The sequence below is a fragment of the Phalacrocorax aristotelis genome, chromosome 1 (assembly GCF_949628215.1).
Source record: "Phalacrocorax aristotelis chromosome 1, bGulAri2.1, whole genome shotgun sequence".
Classification (NCBI taxonomy): Eukaryota; Metazoa; Chordata; class Aves; order Suliformes; family Phalacrocoracidae; genus Phalacrocorax; species Phalacrocorax aristotelis.
The window spans coordinates 11,845,488-11,872,265 of NC_134276.1; the positions used below are offsets into that span (position 1 = coordinate 11,845,488).

Below are 26,778 nucleotides of genomic sequence, written 5' to 3' on the forward strand. Positions count from 1 at the left end.
CATCTATACACAGTGAAATGTGTTCCTATATAGTTGTAGCATTATTGTTTATTCCTTCATGATCTGTCTGAAGCTATTCCTACCTCTCCAGCTTTTTGTAAACAAAATGTCTGCAGATCTACTCCAAGAGAAGGTCTCAGAGAAATTAATTTGAGAACAGTCAGTAATGGTTTTGGTACACTGATGTGGTTTTGAGCAGAGGAATAAAGCTGATGAACTTAAATAGCCCTTTCAGCCTAGTCTAACATGCTTTGCATCTCACAACTGGAAGTCAGGTCATCAAATTTTCAATTCTGATAATACTGAAAGACATTCAGCTTTTTTATTAGCTGGACAAATATACAGAAGGAATTAAAAGTGTACATATGGGGAAAAATGAAAAACACACTTAGACTAAAAATATATTTTGACTATCAAGTCCTAAATTATTTGTATCAAAGGTTTGACCACCACTGTACACAACTCAATAAAGCCCCAAAAGCATATTCAAGGGGACAGAAAACTATCACTTTACATGGTGACATAATGATGTAGCTCATTTAGAAGCCACTCGTTTTGTGACATACTTCTTTTTGATTGCAGAGCAGCTTTAAGAAATTTTGAGGAAAAAACAGAGTCACTTTTCTGTCATCTCTAATTCACTGTCCCTATTCCAGAAGTTTAGATGGATTTTAGGTGGTTAACAAAAAGACAAATTGACCAACTACCCACAATTAGCCTGTAATCCTCAGGCTTCAGATCACCCCAAACCTTTACAAAAATAATTTTTAAAAGATATTCAAAAACAGGATTCAAAGCTTTGAGTACAAAGTAGTTCAAAGCAAGTGTCTCCATTACACTATTTTTTAGCTCTACAAGGATCCAAATTTTTCAAATTAGGAAACAATTTTTATATTATTAAAGTTATTTTACTAGTAACTTAATATTATAGTCCAACTGGATAAAGGCGGCTCCTTAGGATACCTTTAAAAAAAAAATCCAGATCATTCATATGTGCTAAAAGAAGTTAACAAAAGCCTGCCCTTTTCAATTCTACATTTTAGATTTTGTTGTGCCTCTTTTAAGGGGAAAAAATTCGAAACTAGTGTGAAAAAACTTGCATATCAATACCCCTAGACCCAATAGGGCATTACTTATGCTAAGCTTCCACTTGAACTAGTACCGTGTAATGTCTTGTTGAACTTAATATACTATTTGCATGGTAGTTAACCTTTTGGATTCACAGTAAGGGAACTGTTGCACAAAGACTGTCACTTGTATCTTAACAAAGAAGAGATGGTGGAAAGAACCTTCAGCCTCAAGAAGCTGAGACTCCAGCCAAGGACAATGAAGTAATTTTTGACGTGAGACACTGGAGCAGGATGACCAGAGAAGCTGTGGATGCCCCATCACTGGAAGTGTTGAAGGTCAGGTTGGACAGGGCTTTGAGCCACCTGATCTAGTGGAAGGTTCCCCCACCCATGGCAGAGGGACTTGGAATAGATGGTCTGTAAAGGTCCCTTCCAGCCCAAACCACTCTATGATTCTACAGGACCCCAGCCAAGAACACTAAGTAGTAAAGCAGAATTTCCTATAATCTATATTTGCAGATGTCGCAGGACTTGGTTCAAACTGATGGTAATGTGAAAATAATTATGCACTTTTTAACAATAAATATGTGCTGGTTTAGGCAAATGGTGCCCCTACATGGCTTGGGTCAGGAGGCACCTCATGGTCATGAATAAATCAGGTAAACTATGCTCTACGCCTGTGTGTCCTCTCCTCAGTCAGCAACGAACTGAGTAAAAGGATTTATGCCACTAGGTACTCAGCATACTTCTGAGATATGAAAAACAATTACTAAGATATTCCAAACAGCTAAACAAAACTGCATGTAAAAAAATCAAAATTACTTAATGCAGTAAAATAGAACTCTTTGATTCTAGAAAAGTTTTTAAGATCAGCAAAAACAAGCTGAAAACTACTGTTTTCCTAAAGTCCATTTTCAACATATTCTAATTAATATAGTATGCTGCGTGACAGCTTTACTCCAAAACACAATCTAAACTAGAAGTGCGACAAGTCTTTTCTCCAAAAGCTCCAATCTAGAATAATGTTTTTAAGAATATGAGCAGTCCTCTATTTAAATTAAACTTAAGGACTTCACTGGTCTAGGGCCTGTATATGCCTCTTTGCCAATTCATCTGCAAGAACACCAAATAAAACTCAGAAAGCAGCAGAATTTTAATTTTCTGTATCAGGAAAGGCTTATTTTTAAGACAGGGATTATCCAGCTGGAATTAAACACATAAGCCAAGTCTCACTGCTTAGCTAAATCCCAGGTTCTTTCACATGACCGCTTTCTTATAAAAACTCATCCACTCCTTGTGTTTCTCTAGTTCAATCCAGCCACTTACTGGCTTTTTATGTGAGGACCAAATAACAAGATATTGTCATATGGTTCACTGGGAATTTGTTTTGCTAGCACAGCTAACTGCACACATTTGCTCATCAGCACTGTACCAGGTAGACCCCACAGTACTACACAGCAGTAGCATCGCACATCACAGCCCATGGGCGTACCACTGAGCTGCTTCTGCTTCTAATTTTGTTTAGTGGTCTGGGGTAGTCTCCAGGGTAAGAAGAAAACAGATGACTTTGTTATCTCTATGTGTGTGTGCCCTGAGCAGCTCTGAGGTTATTAAACTTATAAGGCCAATTCTCTACTTTATAGAACACCAGTTTCCATCTCTTTTATGATCTCTTTCTTTGCATTAGGTCTGTAAAGCCATCAGGATAAATATAATCTTCTCATCACATCTGTATTGCAGCCAAGAGCTATTTGAAAACTCATATTTGAACAGCCCTGTTAGACAGCAGGGCTGCAGAATAAAACAGAATATTACAGCAGAATTAAGTTCATCCTGTTGCTTGCATGAATGCAATAAAAAGCAAAGTGAGCAACCTTGCCTCACTCCATTCTCCCTCCTTTTTTAAGAGCGCTTCTCTTAAGGCACAGATAAACCCAGAGCTACCATTTAAAAAAATCACTAATCATATCAACAATGAGCAATACCATGTAATATTACAAATAGAAGTATATTCCATTTCAGATGCAGCACACAGAATGGATGCAGTAAATGTCTAAAGACTTCTGCTTTTTTAAATATAGACATACAACCAATGGAAGGACACAATTAAATATATACCATGAGCAATATGCCCAAAAAACAGAACCACAGGAAAATATGGGGGGGGGGGGGGGGGGCCAAAACACAAAACAATAAAAAATCCACAAAATGGGCAAAAAACTGAGACCCAAATCTCCATTTTTACAATAGCAGCACAAAACCAAAACAAGCAAAAAAGCAACAACACAGATATAAAAATTCTAGCAACAAAAAAACCCATTCATCCTTTAAGACGCATTTTATTATCATTTCATGTATTTGTCATTGGAATCAGTCAGGCAATTAAACAAAATTTTTTAAGAACATTAAAAATGCATAGCTCATACTGACTCCAAGGAATGAAAGTGGAAAAAGAGAGCACATTCTTTAAAAGTGTTCTTCCCTTTTTCAAAGAGTAAAAAAGGAGTCAGCATTCAGTTCGGCAAAGCAGTTTTTGTTTCACATAATTTGAGTTTTCACTACTTCAATATGCTACCACAACAGACACTGAACAACAAGTAGATGCAAGCATCTTGATCAGAATGAAAACATGATCAGAATGAAAACATTAAAATACTTTTCAGCTTTTACACTTGTGCCCTACTGATGTACCTAATTTTAAGCCCATTAGACATAAAGGTACTAAAAAAATGAGAGTTATATTCAAATTAATAGTTACAGAATATATCCATACATAGATAGATACAGAACTAACAATGCACCAGTTGAAATAGTCTTCAGTATTTCTTCAGCACACGACATGTGGAGCTCTTGGAACATTAAGAAAAAAGCTAAATAAAAATTATAATATCCCTGAGACACTGGCAAGCATAAGCTTCATTTCCCTGATAGGAAGCCATTATTATGCATTATCCATGGACTTGCATCTGAACTATAAATCTATTCAGATTGATGTCTTCTATTCCAGTTTTTTACCTGCTAAACTCAGTGACTCCACTAAAAAAGGGCAGTATATTACCAGGATATCCAAGGTAAAACTAACTGGTTTCAGAACTGCAATATACTTGGTTGCAAACTGCATATTCCCTTCTTCAATACACCTGGCACTTATTCCTGCTAGAGCTGGAATAATTTACTGTGAAGATCATAGATCTGTTTCCATACACAATTCCTTTTAATATGCAAGAAATTGCTGACTAGAATCATAGCTCAGCTGCAGAAGGCACAGAGATACGTTACAATATACAGTACACTACATGTAAAAATACAGTATATTTTAAAAAGAGTTTGAGCACCTACCACAGAATCAGAGTCATTAAGGTTGGAAAAGATCTCTAGGGTCATCACGTCCAACCATCAACCCAACACCACCATGTCTCCTAAACCATGTCCCCAAGTGCCACGTCTACACATCTTTTAAATACCTCCAGGGACAGCAACTCCACCACCTCTCTGGGCAGCCTGTTCCAATGCCTGACCACTCCTTCAGTGAAGAAATTTTGCCTAATATCCAATCTAAACCTCCCCTGGTGCAGCCTGAAACTATTTCCTTTCATCCTATCACTTCTTACTAGGGAGAAGAGACCAACACCCACCTCACTACAGCCTCCTTTCACATAGTTGTAGAGAGCGATACGGTCTCCCTTCAGCCTCCTCTTCTCCAGGCTAAACAACCCCAGTTCCCTCAGCTGCTCCTCAGAAGACTTATTCCCCAGACCCTTCACTGTTCCACTGCCCATCTCTGGACATGGTCCAGCACCTCGATGTCTTTCTTGTAGGGAGGGGCCCAAAACTAAACACAGTATTTGAAGTGCGACCTCACCAGTGCGTGTACAGGGGCACAATCACTGCCCTGCTTCTGCTGGCCACACTATTCCTGATACAAGCCAGGATGCCGTTGGCCTTCTTGGCCACCTGGGCACACTGCTCGCTCATGTTCAGCCAGCTGTCAGCCAGCACCCCCACATCCTTCACCACCAGGCACCCTTCCAGCCACTCCTCCCCAAGCCCGTAGCGCTGCATGGGGTTGTTGTGACCCAAGTGCAGGACCCAGCACTTAGCCTTGTTAAACCTCATACAGTAGACCTCAGCCCATCAATCCAGCCTGTCCAGGTCACTCTGCAGAGCCTTCCTACCCTCCAGCAGATCGACACTCCCACCCAACTTGGTGTCATCCGCAAACTAACTGAGGGTGCACTCAATCCCCTCATCCAGATCATTGATAAAGATATTAAACAAGACTGGCACCAGAAAATATACCAGTTTTAAGCATGACAGCACTGAGGCATGGAAGAACCTTTGTGACATTTTTGCCTTCTAGATCACTGGGTTTAAGTCACATATGCACTTACCATATATCTTGTGGCAGGTTTAAAGTTATGCTGCCTTTGATTTCATCCCCAAAGCGCAGATATCCTAGAGTAGCTAATGAGATATACAAGGTCATGACTATTCCCATGCCAATATTCAGCGCCTGTGGGAAACGTGTGGTGTCCTTCATTCTGTTTTCCAATGGGAGTACCTGGAAATAGAGGGAGAATCAATTACACTTTATATCCTCACAGTAGGACTACTTTTCTCCCCACTTTCAAAGCCAATTTCCAAAATTTAGGTGATGTTATTAATAAAGATTACTCTACAATAATGTTTTACAGCCTGGAAAATCACAATGTTTTATGCATCCGACAGAAATGCTGAATTACTGAAAAGCATCTATTTCCGCTGAAAAACAGCACCAGTGTAGAAATATGAAGCAGCATTTACAGGTCAGAAAAAGTGACAAGAGAAACTTACAGTGTCCAGATGAAAATACACAGGCATATGAGCAACACATTTTTCTTTTAACTGAATTGTTTGGAAGCCATGGCTAATTCTCCTATTTTTATTAGGTATGTCTGCACTGTCAGTCTCCATCACAGACAAATCTACCATGCACACGGTTGACACACAAGCTCATGCGCAGCCTCAGCTCTCCCCAGACAGGAAGCTTGAGTCCACAAGTACCAGAATACAGAACCAAGTTCTTTTCAATTTTTCAGACAGCAATAAAGCCAGGCATACTAAGCACTGCTTTTCCTAAATGTAGTGTAGGTGCTTTGAGCCTGAACTATAGCCAAGCAAGCTTGCTGGGCCTGCCATCACTTTGAAGTGAAGATACAGGTATTACAACCATTACTGCATGCAGTTTGCTGGACAGACTGCCTTTTCCATGTAGTACATAGTGTATAGAAAAATATACTTAGTTAAGTTCCAACTTAAGTTTCCAGCCACCAACACAAAATTTCCAGGCAAGGCAGGAAATCCAAGCGACAAGCTCACGTGCTGCTCTGCCCACCTTGAATTTCATCAGCACAACAGATCCTTTTACATCTTCATTAAGACACAAACTGAAGGTATGCAGATGCTCCTGTACAAGCATACTTTCCCCATGTCAGTTAGAAGAACTGCACACTCACCTCAGATACTCAATATGGGATATAGTTCAAGATTAAAACACCTAATTTTGAATGCCTATCATATAAGTAAAATGTCTAAGCTTCTGTAATGAAGATCGGTAATTAAGAGCTGGTCAATATAGTCAGTGGAATAAAGACCACAGTTCAGCTTATCTTTCATTAAACATGCAGGTTATATTTGATTAACAGTATGGCACTGTAATTAAACAAGCTTGTCGTCTCTGAGTAACACTTATGTCAAATCTTTTACAGGGTCGCCCTGTAAGAGCTACTGTCTGTCGCCACACCAAAATGCTTTTTAAATGACTGAATATTTACTGTCTTTAATTTAACCAATATAAGTTGTGAAAAAAGCAGATTTCATCCACTAATTAACAAACAAATTGGTATATTTGAATTGCTACCATATTATTTTCTATAAGACAATCATTGCTTTCCTCATGGACTCTCGCTGATATTCACTTCCTGAAGTGTCAGCACTGCCAATCCATCCTATGTTGTTAAATTCCTTCTACACTAGAAATCCTGAAGAAGTCATTTTATACTTGGGAACAAAGAGATCGCTAAAAAGATGCATATTTGGAGGCATTTCCAAATTTTCATTAATCTTCAATTAAAATCCATCATACATCTTAACTGAGGATCTTCCTTATAATAATTCAGACCCTCCACTGCTGACGTTTTTCCTCCAGAATATAATCTGAGTTTGCACTGTAGCTTAATCTGCTGGAGAATGCACAATTTAAACCAGGAAGAGTTTTAAAACTTAAATAATTTCTTAAATGACAGTGGTAAGCAGCAGAAAAAATACAATAGGAGACACATGGCTAGAAGTATTAATTTACTGCCACACAGAGAGTATGTTGAATTTGTTAATATATTACATTTGTTAATTATGTTAATATGTTTATTAAGTTTCTGTGTCTATACAGTACTCATCAAGTCATCTTTTTGTATTTCACATCAAGAACTGCCAGGTAGGACAGACAGCACTTCAGATTCTTTTGTCCTCCATTGAAATCAGATTGTTTTAAGATACCTTCTTATTAAGAGCTTTGACGGATGCAAATTACAGGCAATTTTTCCCTTTGAGTTTTCCAATTCTTGAGTTCCTACAAACAGATAGCATTTGAGCCCAGACCGGTAATAAAAATGCTCATTCAGCATGTATCTGTTAATTCTCTGGTGGTTATAAATGGAATATATTTTCTGCATAAGTTCTGCCATGTTCTACAGCTTCCGGAAATCTTAACAATCATAAACTGTTACAGTTAGATCTCATTCCAAGCTACATTGTCCCTGCAGAGCTTTAATGGCAATTGCTTGCCCAACTTACAGATATCAGGAGTCTCTTAACTTCACTGGCACAGGGATTTGATTTCCGGAGTCTCCAGCGTTCACCTCACACGTTCCTGGCATAAAGAGGGCAATGAACTCAAGACACACATGCCAGCTGTGAAAAAAATCTTGTATTTTTCCACCATGACTCCTGGCAGGAAAGGGATCCTTGAGACTGCCTGCCCCCCTGAAGGACAGCAAAAGCAACCTGTAGGAGACTACTAATAGAGGAAAAAATTTCCTGTGGTTTCACTCAGAACGAGCTCAAGTCAAAGACTACAGGACTGCTCATTATGATGCCTTCTTTCAGACAAAAAAAGCCCTCCAGGCTATTCACAAAAATGCAGAAGAGAAAGAAACTTCCTACTTTTTGGCTGCATCTTCAACTGAAATAGCAACGCATTACATATGTATGACAAACACTGGCTATGGCCATCCTGAAAGAAAGGCATTAAAAGCAGAGATGTTTATATGACTGCACCAGATTTTAATAAGTAACCATTATCATTAATGACACTTTGCACATACATAATGCTTTAGATCAAATGCAGAACGGCTTCCACTCCCTCTCCAGAGAGCAGAGCGGGAGGAAGGAGCATGCAGCACCCAGCATTCGGGAGATGAGTGAGCAGCTGTCAGGAGCCAAAAGACAGCACAGGAGTTTTCCCACTAAGCAGGAAATGCTGCGAGGCAGTGAAAGGACTCAGGTCCAGCCTCCCAGGGACTTGACCCCAGGGAGCTCCAGCAACCAGGACCAAAGCAGTTGGCACAGTCATTGCTGTGGGAGGGGGTGCACAGGGAGCCCGGAGACATTGGTGAAGACTGTGTGAGATTGCTGGACCTGATATAACAGAGGTGGTGACTTGCTGCAGGGCAAGGCCCCCTGCACCAGCTTGAGCAGCCACCCCAGCATGTCAGAAGATTGGACAATGACAAGCTGCTGAGGGATGATACAACCATCAGATCTGAGGCCACAGGGACTATGAGGTGCTCATTCCTGAGGGCAGGGCTGAGGGCAATGGTCGCCTCACCTGCATGAAGCATGCTCTGTATTGCCAAGCCAGCATGGATTTGTCAAGGATAAACCACACTTAGCCAATCTCATGGCCTTTTCTCATGACAAGATTGGCTCTATGGATGAGGGGAAAGCAGTGGATGTAATTTACTTCAGCTGAGCAAGGCTACCTATGCAGGACCCAACAGCATCCTTTGTAACCAAATTAAAGAGATAGGGACTGGACGGCAGGATTACAAGTTGGGGAAAAACAGTCTGGACTAGAGGGCTCAGAGGGTACTGAGTTCAACTGGAGACTGAGTTATGTTGCTCCTGCAGGATTGAGAGTAGGGGTGGTGCTGATTAATATCCTCATTGATGACCTGGATGATGGGACAGAACATAACCTTACCATGTTGGTAGATGACATTAAGTTGGCAATAGTAGTTGATACAAAGGAGAGTAGAGCCTCAGTTCGGAGAGACCTCAACAAGCTGGAGGACTGGGCAGAGAGAAACTTCATGAAGCTGAACAAAGACAAAAGCAAAGTCCTCAATGCTGGACAGAGTAATGCCATGCAGAAGTAGAAGCTGAGGACTGTCATGCTAGGGAGCAGTTCGGCAGAAAGGGGCTTGGGCATCCTGATAGTCAAGAAGTTGAACGTGAGTCAGCAGCCCAACTTTATGCAGACTGTGTGTGCACATGGGCTACAACAGCAAGAAAATAGGCAGCAATTCGACAACAGTGATTCTTCCTCTCTCAAGTGACAATTGAGAAACTGCACCTGGATAGTGTGTCCACTTTTGGTCACCCAGTACAAGACAGACATTGACATATGGGGGAAGTCCAGCTGAGGGAGGTCAAGGTGGCTAGCAGGCTGGAGCACATGAGAGGCTGAGAGCTGAGTGAACTCATCCTGAAGAGAAGGTTGAGGCAGGCAATTTCCTTGAAGCTTTCAGCTAACCAAAGGAAGAGAGGGCTTGCAGAGAAAACCAAGCCAATTTCTAAGAGGTGCACTGTCAAAGAATGAGAAGCAACAGCCACTAGTTGCCACAAAGGGAATTTTCAGTTGGACATAAGGAAAAATAATTTTATAAAGATAACAGCTAATTGCTGGGACAGGTTACCAAGAAACATTATAGAGCCTCCCCATTCTTAGATACTTTCATAGCTCAGCTGGATAGGGTCCTAATGAAACTAGTCCAACTGGAAGTAGACCCTTTTTTGAGCAGCAGTTTGGACTTGGTCACCTCCAGAGGTCTTTCCCAACTTAATTTTTCTGTTGTTCTATGGATGCATATTGTTACCTCCAGTAAGATGCTATGATTCCTCATAGGCCACACGTGAAAAAATTGAAAAAGTGATTATTATTATGAGATATTCAATCTAGCCATCAATATGTGAACTGAAGTAATGTGAAATCAATAGAATAAAGAGCAAGTACAATTTACAATTCCTCACGGGAAACCTACAACTATTGTTTTATACTATTCTTAGCAGCTTTTTATATTTTGGTTTTTAGATTTTAATCTTTTCACATTTTAACAAACTTCTTTTCACAGGCAGACAAGATTATCATACAACTGTCTATCAGAAACTTAGTTCATAAAGGAAGACAAAGGGCCACTGACACACACTATGTTCAATGTGGTTGAGTCCAGAGGAAGCCTTCAAATATAATTTTTTTCAGATTTCTACTTGTACTGCTATTCTTTAGCTTTTGTATTTAAACACAGTCAGTCTGAAGACCCACGTTTCTCCTAGAAAATAATGACCTAATTAAAAAAAAATAAAAAAACATTATAGGACAGTTCTCTTAAGCAGATTAACTCTTGCTTTTTAACTGGGTATTAAGTGAAGTTTACTCATTAAACTCAGTGATGTCACTTCACGCACATTAATAAGTAGGTCAAAATAAAACATACTACATCTAACGTGTGTTCCTGCATCATCATCATCCTCACTTTAACATTACAACCTTCATTTATACTGAATTTAAGCATGAGATATGCAAAAAGAAATACAGGACAATAGTATCATTAGCCAGTTCACACTAGTCCTCATCATAGCCCTAAACACCTACATAATCAGATGCTTTAGCCAAAACTGATTATTTTCATGATTCTCATTTCTAGCATTTTTCTTCCTCATTAATTAAATAAATTCTCTATCTTTTTTTCTGTCCCCTGCTTCAGAGAGATCTTTGCATCATTTCTGAGACACTGGCACATGTCCCTGCTACTATTTTACTTAGAACTTAATACTTGATTTCTTTAACTATCAACCTTTGGTTTCTTAATTTACATAAAAGCATAATCCACTGCCTTTGATCCAACAAATAAAGTCAAAACTACCCATAATTGACTGGCAAAGAAGCATAATTGAATCTTTGAACTAACCTGGCTTAGCTACCATCATCCATTATGCAAAGTATCTTCCTTTTAATTTCAAGCTGCATGCAGTACCTATAAACATCCCCCAGTAATACCACTGCCTCCTCATTCCTTGCCTTGAAAATCCTGCTACACTCAGTCTTTGCAAAACTAAGCTGCAGGGGACCGTTTAATTCTAATCAGAAATAGCTACTGTACATTTTATATGACTGGACCAAAAAAAACCCCACAAGATAATTCAGCCTGCAGATAATCAGATAAACTGTGATTTAATTGTCACGTCCACTAAAAACTAACCTTGTAATGGATAAGCTAATAGCAGATATGTTTAATGTTTAAATACATATGGTCACCTTGCCCTTTTTCAAGAAATACCACTAAAATGGCAAGAAAGAAGCAATTCTCCATCCCTCACACTTTTAAAATAAGTATTTCAGGTAGAAGAGACAGCTATACAGGTGTCTTGATTAGTTTAAGGTACAGACAACTAAAGAACTTTGGAAAATTAAAACCAATATATTTATCAACATTTACTCAGGGAAAAAAAAATCCATCTGTAATCACGTCCCACTGCAACAAAATACAGCTCTGTTCATTCAAAGCAAGAAAGCTGAGAAAGCTGATATTGAAGGTATTCAAGGTATGTAAACATAAACTCTACTAACTAACGCCCAAAGACAAAAGACTGAATCCTCAGTAAACTAACGCAGCCCAGGCCTGGCCCCTTCCTTCCAGTCCGCAGAAAGTACCAATGAATTCATTTGTTCACTGAAAGGTGGCTCTGCAGCCCTACAGCGTACTGGAGATCTGTCTGCTGAAAAAGTATGGTTTCTCCAACTAAAATAATGATCATAACATATGTCTGTTACATTGCTATGTTTTGCTTGCCTGTCCTTATCCATCTCCTCCTCCACTCTACAGAAGTCTTATGCAATATTTTGAACAACAAGCTTTTATTCCATCAGTTTTAGATACATTTTTAAAGCTCAGTCTCTTGAGGAACATACAGAGCATCACTATTTTGCAACAAGTGCAATAAACAATCTAATTTTCCTTAACAGATCCCTCATGACTGCAAATAAAAGGGCAGCTACTATTACCCAAGGAAAGATGCAAGCCAAATGGTGACTGTACATCAATTTTTATAGTAAAAGGTTTACACAAAATAAATAAACCTAGAAGGAAAGTTCTCATTACAGAACACTACCTTCTGAAATCTGCTGAGCAATTCCAGTCACTCCAAAAAACAATCTTCTCAGATACCAGCAAAGCAGTTTCCTTTCTGTTTCACCACGAAAAAGAATTACTCATAACCACAAAAAAACAACCTATTGCCCAATTCTGATGGCCTTGATTTAACAAGGGTTGGAGGAATTATATAAATCCTCCTTAGCCTGCCATCTGAACCTGGCATTTTTGCCAGAGGGTTTTGGGTTTTTTTTCTGTTTTACTTTTTTATGCTTAAGAGCTTATTTATCACTCCTTTATGACATTTACTTATCTTTAGGTTACTCTGAAATTTAACAGAAGCTACGCAATTTTGTGTACTATCGTGACCTATCTGACTTTATTTGTGAATGAAATTAAAATACTTCCCCACAAAGCAAACTGAAAAAAGCAGCATCTTAGTTCTGTCACTAATATTTTAAAATATTTGTCCTTGTCAAAATCTTTGAAGTGCTATGTGCTTTCCTGTTCTTTACATACATATGCAATTTTATCCAGCAAAAGATACATATCAATAGAAAATTATGTTCCTAATTAATCAGACAGTTCCAGCCACACCCTTCAGTTTAAATTCCTCTCCAGCCCCCACTGCATTTGGAACTCTAGCCTACAGACTATACAACACTACATTCTAACATGTCCTCTCTATGCTACTCTCAAAATTTCTACAGGGTAAGTGATAAAAGAAAATATGAGTTAGAAACACAAGTGTTGCTGTAGAATATATTTCACTGCAATAACATAAAAGTACAGTTCATGACCAAGTATTTCTGGACTCTTTCTAGTTCATGAGTCAAAAATTAATTTCCCAAAGCTGCAATGACACTTAAACCTTTATGCCAGCCACGGACCAAACCCACAACAAATTTAAGTCACCTTAAAATAAGTTATAATGATCAGAAAGTTCTCACCTATCCATAGCTGCTTCTTTGTAGGCAGGAGCCAAACAATTTATGAACTTTAATCTATTTCAGTGCAAATGGTTTTTAAAAAAAAAGCTCTGCCCAAGCGGTCTTTTAATTTTTATCCAAAATGCTCTTCCACCCATATGTTCCTTTAGCTTCTAAAGTGACATGGGACGAAGTATACATATATTGCAAGGTCCTGCATGGGGCTGAGCAAACTCCGTGACTACAGAAGTGAAAAAAATAAATTACAATGTTTTCCATCAAGGACTAATGAGTATCACAGAAAATAAACAGGACTGAGGATCCTACCAAGTTTTACAAACTCTAAATACAGAAATTTCTCTATCCTGGGATAAGGAACATTGAAAACAGCCACGCATGCTCCTGGACCGACACAGTTAAAATCTGACAAGACCCCAACGTAGAAAGCTTAGCAACAGAAAGTGTTTTGCAATTCACATCTTACATTTTAACATGACCACCATTGAAAGAAATAACCATCTTTTTTAAAAAAAAAAAAAAAAAAATCAATCCACCCAGAATAGAAGGGAAGAAAGACGCTGACAATTGTATTTGCTTTTCTTAGTAACAGATAGTTTCATACACTTCCACTTGACGTGGGAGCACAGCACCTTGACAGCTAAACTACTCATCGCTTTTCCTGTGAAGCACCCAAACAGCTCGAGTACAAGCCAAGCTGAAGCATACACAACAAAGACACCTTGAAGAATAAATAACATACCACTTCCTAGTATAATCTTATTTCAAATGCCTTTGCCGTTACAGAGTTCTTCCTTTCCACTTCTCCCATTTCCTTTAGGATTTTTTTCCTACTGCTCTTGACAAATCCATATGATTTTTAAGCCACAATGTTTATTAGGGAGCCACTACTGATGCTTGCAGAAGTGTTCAAGAGTGGGTGGTGAGGGCCCTTTCAAATCTGGGAGAACACATATACATAATTTTTTTGTTGTTTAGGAACAAAATTCTTCAGTGAACATTTAAGAAGATTACTGAGTTTAAAAGTCCTTTGACAAAATCATAGGTCTATTAATATCCAGTATCTTGAGCCATACAATAAAAGCACTTTTCTTCTTTAAACTGTTGTCTCCATCATGCTTGATCCAATACATGTAAATTATTCCGACTTGCAGTAGATTGAATTTACAAAATAAATATGTTGGCAAAATATTTAAGAGGTAAACTAGAATTTAAATTTTATTTATTGTTATATATATAAACACACAGGCACACACAATGCAATCCTACCTTCATCAATAAAAAGGCTGTTCAGAGAGTGGGGGGAAAACACTATTATAGATGGTAAAGTTAAGATGCTGCCAATTAAATGACAGATATGAAAGTCTAAAATTAAGGATGCAAGTATTTATTCTAGTTAGCTGCTCTCTCCAGGAAACTGTTACTAATAATTTTGCTTCTTCACAGCTACATTCAAAAGGTTTGTCATATAATGAAGACTTGGATTTAAATATTACTTAGACAAATCCATACACTGCAGATAAGTACTCACTCAGAACATACTGGAAACGAGGAGGAAGACCATCACAAATAAGTGCAAAATAGCAGCAGCCTGGAAGGATTACAGGATGATGGGCTGGGGGAATGAAAAAATCCTCACACCAAAAAAGCAAAATAAACATAAAATATTTCTATCTGAAATTATTTAACTATGCTGCTTAATTACGCATACAATTATGTCTCTGGCTCTACTGCATGTATACTTAAGACACACAAGTTTTCCATCTAAGACAGAGTCACATCTAAACAGAAGAGTTAGCTTAATGATTAAGCTAATCATCGCATAATGATTAAGAAACGTTTCAGGAGAGCAAGCAGTAAATACCTTTATTTTCCTATTCAAGTAAATGCATGTGTATCTTAGGTTTTCTAAGGAAGAAGAAACATTTGAATGTTGTAAGCATCAAGTATGGGATGTTGCCTGAAAGAAAGTTATAGTCAGGGGTCTTCTGTTTGTGTTACTAAGAGGCACCGTAAATATGGGAAGTATTGAAGTTAGAATATGCACAAACAAATGGTTCTCCAGCATAAAAGAAGTTCCTCCATACTCTGGAAGTGCAGGATATCAGTAAGGAGTATTTAACTCGATAAAGAGCTAATATCAAGTTGCCTGAGATTTTATCAACATTCAGCTGAATACGGTAGATGATGAACTTTTTTACAGTTTCTGATACAACATTTTTTATCTGCTACATCTAACAACATTCTCTGTTTCTATACATTTGCCCATAATCATTTTCCTCCTCTCTTACATTAATCATCTTCAGAAGACATCCAAAACAAGTGATTTTGCACAGTAGCTAAAGCACACCTCTTGGTGACAAGGCATATAAAGTCCACATGTACCATGTACATTTAGGAGTAGGTCACCTCCAGAGCCATCAAATCCAGTCACCTACACTTGGGTGTCTCTCCTAGTTTCGGCTGGGATAAAGTTAATTTTCCTCCCAGTAGCTGGTAAAGTGCTGTGTTTTGGATTTAGCATGAGAATAATGTTCATAACACACTGATGTTTTAGTTGTCGCTAAATAGTGCTCCCACTAGTCAAGGGCTTTTCAGCTCCCCATGCTCTGCTGGGTGCACAATAAGCCAGGAGGGGAGGGGGCACAGCCAGGACAGCTGATCCAAACTGGCCAAAGGGATGTTCCATAACACGTGACGTCATGTTCAGTATATAAACTGAGGAGAGCTTGCTGGGGGGCAGCGATCGCTGCTCGGGGACAGGCTAGGCATCGGTCAGCTGGTGGTAAGCAATTATGCATCACTTCCTTTGTATATTATTATTATTATTATTATTACTACTACTACTATTTTACTTTATTTTATTTCAATTATTAAACTGCTGTTATCTCAACCCACGAGTTTTCTCACTTTTAGTCTTCTGACTCTGACCCCCATCCCACTGGGGGGGAGTGAGCAAGCAGCTGTGTGGTGCTTAGTTGCTGGCTGGGGTTAAACCACAACAGTGACCAAATGCAAAACCATCCTCTAACTCCCACCTTTTATATTTTGATGATACAAGCCTTTGCATCATCTCAAAAGAATACCAATGAAATTGACACAGCCCCTTCTAGAGATGCCCAAAGCAGATTTAGATGATGTTACCTGTTAAATGTCCGTTGTAAAGACAACAGAAGAGTGCCATTTGGTTTCATTAATTTTTTTAAAGGATAATACTAATCTGGAGGAAGAATTTTTGACAATGAGAGGCTTTTATCTCAAAGCCACAGGCCTAACAAACTCAACTGCATCACTTTCAAAATCCAAATAATGACATTTTAAAATTATAATCTACTTAGTTTTCTCTTCTCCTGGAATTGGTTAGCTGCTGTCTAATGCGATCCCAGAGCCTGTCTTTCGCTATACAAATACCACCCTATCCTCTACTGCGAAGCTGTGATATCCAAGTTCAAAAGCAGTTTGAGCAGACACCCTCAAGTAATAGGCTAAAATATCAGAAGCCTTATTTTCCAAACCTGAAATTGATGTTGGAAAGTAACAATTTCTCTTCGCTAGGCTAATCAGTCTGCAGCACTCAACAGGGAGAAAAAAAAAAAACATATTAAATTGTACAAATGGTACTCAGCATATTTATAAGGAGTAGAGAAGAAAAAATATCTTTCTTGTTTAAACGTTATGAATCTATTTCATCCTCCTTCCCCCTGAAGCCTATATTAAAATATCACTTCCACATTTGGATTTGGTTTTCATACCTCAAACAAGAAAGCCAACCAGACTTTCACCGCAAAATATTCATTAAGTGTAACCGCTATTATATAAGCATTACATTATGCAAAGCTATCACCTGCACATGGTAATGCTACAGAAGTATCCAAGCCTGAAGGCTTTGGTTTTACACTCTCCTGAAAAGTATGTTCAAGAGGTTTAACTACATTTTGGGCACACTCAGAAGCATAGCCTGAAGTTACTTTTTAATTAACAAAACTCTCACATTCATTGTAAAAACAGACCTACTCACCTTTGGAATACGAAACCGGCTCTCGAACATGCTTCTTACAAAATAATGTTACACGTTCTGTGGAAGACACATTCACTCCTTTACACCACCTGCAGCTCCTGTATTCCAGAAGTAGCATTGGTACTCTTTTCTCTTCTGTGGCCTGAACACCAGCCCTGTGATTTGCCAGTAGCACCATCTGGCACAGGGAACCCAGAGCCAGAGAGATGCTGAAGCACAGAGGGACAGAAGCAGCTGCAGATTCTCCTATTTCAAGCAGAGCCCTGTCCTCAAGAAGGTCCACAGAGGGCTGAATATAGTTTCTCCAGCTACTAATCAACATATTGTTGTGTTCTGAACAGAAATCCTCACTTAAAAGGTTAAAACAAAACCAAATATCTAAAACGGCCAGTTGTACCCACTTAAGAGTACTGCATTTCTGTTGCTACTATTTCACAAACCGTATTGATGCCACTAGTCAATACGATTTCCACAAGGTCACCCTGATGATCTTAAAATCTTAATGTACAAGTGTTGAAATCCCAAACCGACTCTCAACTCTATGATAACCACCAAATCAACAGTACTGAGCTCTCAGTTCCTCTTTGCTAACTCAATATTAAGGGATCACTGGGTAACCCTGCTGCCAACTCCTATTAGCACACAGCGATCAATACCTCACGGCTGCCAAGACATTCACAGTTTGTAGCAGGTACCTTATTGCAATCAGCAGCGACCCCATTTCTACAGACAACTCAAACAGGGAGCAAAGGAATTAGCAGTACAAGCAACAGACTGTAGCATTTTTTATCCTGTTGTTACATGTGTGAGAGTTTAGTGTGCTTTAACATTAATCAGCCCTTTGATGGCACTAACCTTATTTCTTCCATAGTAGTATCAACAAATGAACACCTTGCCTGGACTTCAGCAAAATGACAAAACTGTTCAAATCTGCCATCAAATAAGAGTTCAGGTTGATCCCACGAGCAGATACGAACAGCTCAATTCATCATATTAATATAATCAATTCATCATAGAAAATATTTTTTATTTTAATGACAATATCTCAAAATAGCTTTATAACACTGGCTGATGAAATGTTTAACTAGCTCTTAGTATTACACAAGTACTAGTTTCTAGGTACTGCCTTGGTTTATTTGAGATTCTGTATTTCAATTATAAATAGGCTACCCTTACGGTTCTTAAAGTCTATTTATCTAGGGATCGACTATAGCTAAAGCAATGATACTCCAAATTACTTCCACACTGCTGATTTTCTTATTACATAGGGACAGCCAATCGGTCCTAAACTAATGACAGATTTGAACCAAAACCCATGTTCCTACACTCACCATCTAAAAGAGAAATACACTCTCTCAAGATCAAAAAGAAAACCTTACTAGGAACCTGCTGAATCACTGCACCTCCCTGAATCATGTTCCCCACAGTGAACAGGACTTTAGACTCCTTTCTATAATTAGTCTCACTAATTTTAATAGAGTTACTGAGGAACTATGGTCATACTTTAAGTAACGGCAGGCATTAAACTAAAAGAAAAGAGGAAAAAAAATCAAAATATAAAAAGCTTTTTGAAACAATGGGATGAAAAAAAGTCAGTGCCAGAGTATTTCCCCTGCAGTCGAATATTTGGTTCAAAGAAACCAGACAAACATGTTCCTATACTGAGTATGGCATCATGAACTGCCAATTATTTTCTTCCTACATAAGCTGTTAATGAAAAAAAAAGTCAATTAAGTATCTTTGAAAATGAATCCTCCTGACTGCTATGGCTAAAGTGTACTGTTTTATACTGTGCCTTATAGATCATTTATTCCCCTACTTAAATTGTTGATCATTAAATATTCCTAGCAGGAAAGACCATTTAACACAGAACAACGGTGGTAGAGAAATCACACCAAGGGTATTTTTCCTCCCTTGTCAAGTTCTGCTTAAGAGACTTAACCAGCCCAAAACCCTCAGGATTTCATCTGCTGTCCCTTTTCATAACATTCAATAATCTGGCAGCTCTCAGATGAGTACAGTGTGAGTTAGCATAAAGTATGTTTGGAGTCAAGAAAATGGAAAAATGAGGCCTCATAACTGTTTAAGGCTAACTTCCTACATAAAATGAATCAACCATAATCAACTTTTCTGATAAAATAAAGACCTTAAGTCTTCTGTTCATAATGTAATGTTCAGATATCTTCATAGAAATAAGTGTTATTTGCAAGACATTCCAGAATAAAATCTAAAATCAAGTCTCTAACATCAAGGCTAAGATTAGGTAAACCCATTTTGTGCACCTGTAGTCAGAGAGAGCAGACTAAGGAATCAACCTAATTCAATGGTGTAGCTTCTTTGCCTTATCAGAACTATTCAACCACATGGACATAAGAACAACAGTAATTAAGACACAGAGTAACAGGTTATCACAAATCAGCAACAGACTATGTGAATATTCTTAATCCATTGTAACGTGAATTGAAACACATTAGCTTCCATCTCAATGAAAGAATTTTAAACGTGTTTCACGTCACATTTGCAAGAGGTCACAAACGCATACAGATATATCACAGATCAGTCTATAGTGGTAACTTACTGAGATGCAATAACTAGGTATCAAATAAATTAATCACCAAGAGTTGTAGGATATATTAAGTATTTGAAGTGGAAACCTGTGCTTCACTTTGCTTCACTCATCTTTTGTATTTCATGCTTAAACAACTCTACTTAGTACTGATTATTCAAATCCATAAAATAATTTTTTTCTTCAAATCTTCTCTATGATGCATGCAACCTCAGCATAAGAATGCACAGCAAACATTATTCATGTTCAAAATATCCCTGAAAGGCACAGACAAATTAATATCATTCTACATCTAAGGAAGAAACATTAAGCTCTAGATTTTCACTTTTAATATAATCTTAATTCGTAAGATACCCACATTATTTTAAAGGCCGTGCACAATGTACACACACACAAAGTATATCAAACCATAAAGAATAAACATTTAATTAGTTTGTAAACACAAGTTAACAAAGTGAAAAAACTAGAACGCTTGAAGAACTTGAAGAGTAAATTATGATCAAGTAAGAAATTGAGACAGCCTATTAGCTTTATCCCAGCTAAAATTAACTCTATCCCAGCTAAAACCATCACATATAGAAATATATGCAAGAACTGTATAATGTTAATATCTAATAATATCAAGCAATATTTTTGTTATAAACAAAGAATTCAAATGAACCCTACATTATATGCTCTTGAATAAAAGAAGGAAAAAAGTTTGACATTCTTAAAGATGTCATTAGTAACCACCAGGGATTCAACCAAGCACAATGCTCTAGGCAGTTCTTTAAAGGTTTATGTTACTGCTGACGTAAATTTAAGGAGCTGCCTAATGTGGGATCTAATGTTCCAGAAAATAAGTACCATAAATCAATTCCCTACCTATAATTCAATAAACTACCACTACCAAATGGTACGCCTTCCACACTTTCCTGAGGCTAACATAACTCTGATGTGGGATTTCCTGGCTACAAATAGACACCCACAGGCTATGCGGTACATGACCAACAGATCTAATACAACTGGGATATGTATCAGACCTGCAATAGCTTGCATTTACACACGTGCAATAAGTGCAATCTGTCCCAGACAGACTATACAATTTAAGAGCAAGAAGCTTAGTACAGCCCAATTTATCAGATTCACTAAGCATGGGTTTTTTGCCCAAGACCTCTAGGCATCAAACAATCCCAGACAAATGCCTCATTTCCTACGATGGAACTTCCAGATGACAACAGGAAAGATGTCCAGACACACTCAGATATATGGCAGCTAAAACTCTGCATCAGTCAGGTCACAGTTTGAGAGAGTCGAGCACAGTTTGAGAACTGGAAATTCTCAAATCCACATATACCGTGTGTGTGTGTGAAAACACACCTCTGTAACATACTAGGAGATAAAAGTTTCTCTGACAGCTCCAGAAAAGAAGAGAGATGTGAAAACTCACTTGTGTTATGTCAATGACAATCATTTCAGATTAATTGCATGCAGGTTTGGGGCTGGTTTGGTTGGGGTTTTGGAGGGTGGGGATGTTGCTTGCCTATTTTTTAGTTTTAAGCATACAGTAACACTTGCTGAAGTATGTAATTATACTAGTAACAAATGAAGTATATATAGCAATTTCCCAGCAGTTTAAAGACATTATGACCTACCATTCCCAAAAGCCTGTTTGGCTATTTTTTAAAATATGTCATGTGGAACAAAAGTGCTATCTATCTTGCAAAATTTGCTGGTGTGAGATGCAATCAGAAAGCCCTTAGAAACAGTAATAAATGAATGAAAGGTTTTAAAAGATTCACTTTCCAAAGCCAAATTTTCAGAGTGATAAATCTATTTAATTGACATCTTTCAGGAAACAATGAGGGACTGAGGTTCATTGCCCGAAGGACATGAATCAAACAAATATACTTTTTCTAATCATTTCCATTTCTGTCAACTCACATCTATAGACAAGTCTGAAGCAGGAAGAATAATACATTTCTAATAAAACACTTTGTTCTCTGTGATCCCAAAGGAAAAGAAGGATGCTGAATACATTTCTATTTTTGCATCCTCCACACCTAAAACTGAGCTGCTGAATCATTACAATTATAGTATCATCATATTATTAGCTGAGTATTATAATACTATATAGCATATTATGATAGTAGTTATTATTACACTATTGTCTCAATCTATCTGGAACTAAAGATGTTGCTGTGAAGGTGCTAAGTGTCCAAGTAGCAACTGGCGTTCACCAAACTCCCCTTTGGCAGGGATGTTGCGTCCTCAACCTTTGCCTTATCTGACAAGATAAATGAATCCTTTTCATATCAACACGGGAGATTAGTTCTTCAACAAAAGCAACTAAATAACAACAGGAGTAAAACTGCTGGTACCCTGTCGTCTAGCTCAGAATCATGTATTTTGAAGAGTCAGTAAAAAGCACTTACCACACCAATTCCTTCAAAAGCAAATATTGCAGTCCCAAAAAACAGTGGATATTTCTTCCAGCCAACCACAGGAGGCAGTTTTCGAGGATCTACTATATCCTGAAGAAGACAAAGCAAAACAGTGCTATGTAAAGTGAATTAGCTGTTCCTACAATTTTGATTGATGTATTATACTATAGGAAAGAAAACTCAGTACGTGTTGATAGTGGTACAATACATTGCTATTTACAATCCCTGGTTTTCCTCCCAAACTTAGTCCTTTTTACACATTCATAGCCACCTTGCCACCCATGCACAGATACTTGCAGATATATTTATTCCAGGTACACACGACTGACACTAGAAATTGTCACATTTAAAGTATCCCACTGGTGTATATGAGTGAGCATCAATTAAAACAAAAGGGAAAGCTCACACCTCAAACTTAAACTTCTGCAAACTTATGCTATTCTCAGAGTACTGCATTTTCTAATCTGCTTTCATATTGCACAGATATTCTTCATAACCATAAGGGACAGTAAAAGAAAATCTTTTTAATACAAGCCAAGTTCCTGCAGAACAGTTAATTACTCTCTATGTAACTTCTCCAGCCCCCTGGCGCAGCCAACAACTCTTGCTGGCTTTTCTGCCTTCCTCCCCACCCTCCACTTCCCACTTGTTTCATACACTCATGAAAGCTTTCTCAAGCAACGGTGTCTATCACTTACCGCTTTTCAAAAATCATAAGAAAGAAAAATGTAGAGGTTTCTAGATGTGATTTTTTTTCAGCCGTTTAATTTGTTCCATTATGAAATGCCTTGAAATATGAAAAACAGCAGCAACCCAGAAAAATGCAGGAACTATTCAACTTCTCAGGAGACAGAAGTCTGCAGTATGTATTCTTAAAGCATAAGTCTTAAATTTTTCCAGATTATACTGGAGAAACACTAGAAATAAACGTTGCTGTTGAAACTGTGCTGCTGCTGCAACAAAATGACCCACCACAGATTAAAATCTTGCAAGTTTTGTGTGCAATCCACAAAAATTCACATATTCTTCCACTCAAGGACTCCCAGTCATTACAATACATATTTTTATTATCTCAAGTGCAGCAATATTACCCTTTCTTTCAAAAATACTGTAAAAGTCCGTGTTTAAAGCATGTCTCAAGTATTAAGGCACCTCCTTAAATTAAGATACCTCAATAAAATGCAAGATAATTCTGCCTTTCAGAAATTGTCAGTCAGTATATATCTATCAGAGACCAACTGCCACATGCAACAAATACAATTTGCCACACCGAAAAAAAAAAAGATAATAAACTTTTTTGTACTCACTCTAACAATATACTGGTAAATGATCACCAGGCTGACAGCCATAGACAGATTGGCAAGCAATGCAAGCAAGGACAGGCTCTTAAGGTCACGAATAAAGACCAGGAGGATCATGAATGGCAGGAAACACAGCATGTATATTCGTAAATCAGTACTCCTTTTCTCAGAAGAACTGCTGGTGGCACTGACATTTATGGGAGCAGTCTTGTTTTCCAGGAATCCTTCATGGACCTGTGGGGGGGGGAAAAAAAAACCTGACAAAAAACCCCCATGATAAATAGTGGTAGCACCGAGTCTCTGCATACAGTCACATTGTTGTTTTTCTATAGGGGAATTTGTCCCCGCTGTTTGTCCCTCTGCTTTACCTGCTGAGTGTCAGGACACCTGTACTCTCAGTGCAGAGGAGAAGACAAGGCACTTTTAGCAAGTGTTTCATCCTTAAGACAAATGATGAAATCAGGACCCGAAAGATCTGGAAGCACCTTTATCCCACCACTGACTGAAGAGGAAATCCACATGAGCAGTTTAGATCAGATTCCTTTCAGAAAGCGAGAGTCTGGTAAAATGAATGCAAGCAAGATGGATCCAGGCGTAAATACTAGAGTTTGAATTTTCCTAAAGAGAATAAGGGGGTTAGATGACCAGCTGCTATTGTACCTGAGTTCAGTGCCTAATAACCTTATGCCTTTGCCATGCACATCATAGCAGCATACATACAAAATAATGTTAGAATATGAACCTGCCTGTCTTTCTTTTAATCCAAATTATTTTATTTTTCACTCTTCACTCTTTTACTAATCAGTGTTAACTCAGCTTCAAAAATCATGAGCTCTGAGAGTTGAGAGTTCTGTATCCATTAAATTGCTAGAAATTAATGCCTACAGATAAACAGTAGTACACAATGCAAAAGCGTATTAGGTTTTTTGTATATTACATTACAATAGTTGCCTATGGTGCAATTCAGAAGACTGAGGTTGGCACTATTCACAAATCTCATGGCTTCTTTTTGAAAAACGTTAATGTGGCCGTAACTGCCAAAATTTGTTTTGTATATATTCTGTATTATGTACACACCACGATCAAAACATCAAGAGCTGGTGGGTATTCTGCTTTGCTGCAATGTAACAACAGTTCAAATACATCTGTTTTAAAATCTTATCATGCCTTTTGCCTAGGAGTGTTTCCTCTCCTTTTCCCTTCCACTGCATTTGCCATCTTACATATCAGCACTGTGCTTAATCTGTTCATGCTGCAGAAAGCCTCTGGCTGGATGACTACAAAAAGATACCCAGACAATGATAAAAAAAAAAATCAGTTCCTTATAGCACAAAGAGACTTAAACAAAAACGGGAAATCAATATATAACAAAACAACTGAAGATAATACTCTGACTCCTAAGTACTGAAGACAACCAAGTACTACAGCCACAGTCTTAAAACTTAATATAGAACTGAATTCAGAGGAAAACTGTATAACCCTACAGTCCCAGAAAGTGTACACGCATAGCAATGCTTAAATGTTATCATCCTTACACATAGTTCACAGGCATGGTCCCAAGACTGATTAATTTATGGGCAATTCTTTGAACATGGTTTGTTCTTTAAAATATCAGTTATTTTCTGTGCAAGTGAAACCATAAGACATAGATCCTGCCTCAAAATTCCAAACACGTTAAGCTGTTACAATAAAAGGGGCGAGTATTACCATTACAATGTAAGTTTTTACGTAGCTGCAGTCCTAAGCAAACACCACACAATTACCAGCACGTAATGGCATCTTTTTTATTCTACATGTCACAGTAACTCAGGGCTACTACTTGTTTACTTTGAGGAAGAGGACAAAGTGGAGAAAAGAGGACCACATCTCTAGACATGGTTGGCAATCCAGGGATCATTGGGACTGTGATACTTTCATGAGGCAGAGGGATTTGGTTGATAATGTAAAACTAAGTGTATGTTAAGCAAGTCATTCAAATTGGCAAGTTTGCCAAAATTCAGACTTTACAAGTCTAGGAGAAAAAAAAATGCACCGTTCACTTTATTTCCATTCTTTCAAACAATCCACAAACTCAGGAAGACAGAATTAACTTAAAATTCTTTTCTCTGTAACAAAAAGCTCTAGAGAGGTTTTTTCATTATGAAAAAGGAAAAGATAAAAGAGAGAATTCTGCAACCACATATTTTCCAGAAATCTCACTTTAAATTAAAACAGAGGACACCAATCATTACGGAAACAGAGGGTTTCCACCTTGCAAGAATCTTAAGTGTCACTTACAAGACATGTAACATCTGTTAGTTTTCATTACGATAACATTTTTAGAAAGCTACAAAGAGCAGCTAAACACATTTAGAACTGAATTCCAGTGAATTCACGCAGCTACAATAACTCCACTTCGCCAAGCAACACGTCAAACGCTTAACCAATTTACTTCCCTAATGCCACATAACGTAAAGCGCTCTGTAGAAGTTTCCTGCTTTCCCACCATACTTAAAATAGAAATACAGAACAAGCACTTTAACAGCCTTTCACTTTAACAAGTGTCGTACGCTTACTTGCTTGCGTGCATTTCCAAGGAGCCACAGCTGCTCTGCACACAAGGACGTGTAAAAGGGTTTTCTAAGAATTACTAAGAATTACTAAAAATTACTTCTACTCAAATCATTTCAAGCATGCAACCACTTCAGTTTTCTCTTAAGACACAGGCATTCCATCTGTATACACAAACACCAATAAAAAGTCTGTAAAATCAGAAATATTTCTCTTTTTTTTAACACCACCAAATTCCAACCAGATATTCAACCAGAGTTTACTGGCTACTACAGCTGGAAATGCAATGTACAATATTCTATGAAATTCTATTCAAGTTTAGGTCTACTCTGATCCGCTATCCTGATGATGGGCTTAAGACAAGATCTCATTTCTATCTTGTGTTAGGTAAGTGTGGTCATACAAAATAGCTTGTATAGTTATCTGCCTTTTACTTTCACAAAAATACTGAGGAAAGCACAGAGGAAGAACACACGACAGCTCCGCACAAACTCT

At 38.0% G+C, this 26,778-nt stretch overlaps 1 protein-coding gene across 4 annotated transcripts in view; it reads right to left on the bottom strand.

Moving 5' to 3' along the window:
- Positions 1–26,778, bottom strand: part of SLC36A4 (solute carrier family 36 member 4) — a 122,316-nt gene that overhangs the window by 67,843 nt on the left and 27,695 nt on the right. For 3 of the 4 annotated variants that reach the window (XM_075081111.1, XM_075081117.1, XM_075081131.1), the window contains 3 exons: positions 23,740–23,967; positions 22,424–22,522; positions 5,462–5,631 (listed from right to left, as the gene is read on the bottom strand). In XM_075081111.1, the coding sequence (XP_074937212.1) occupies positions 5,462–5,631; positions 22,424–22,522; positions 23,740–23,967 (497 nt within the window). The remainder of the gene's footprint in view (positions 1–5,461; positions 5,632–22,423; positions 22,523–23,739; positions 23,968–26,778) is intronic. The other variant, XM_075081125.1, reaches the window with a different exon arrangement.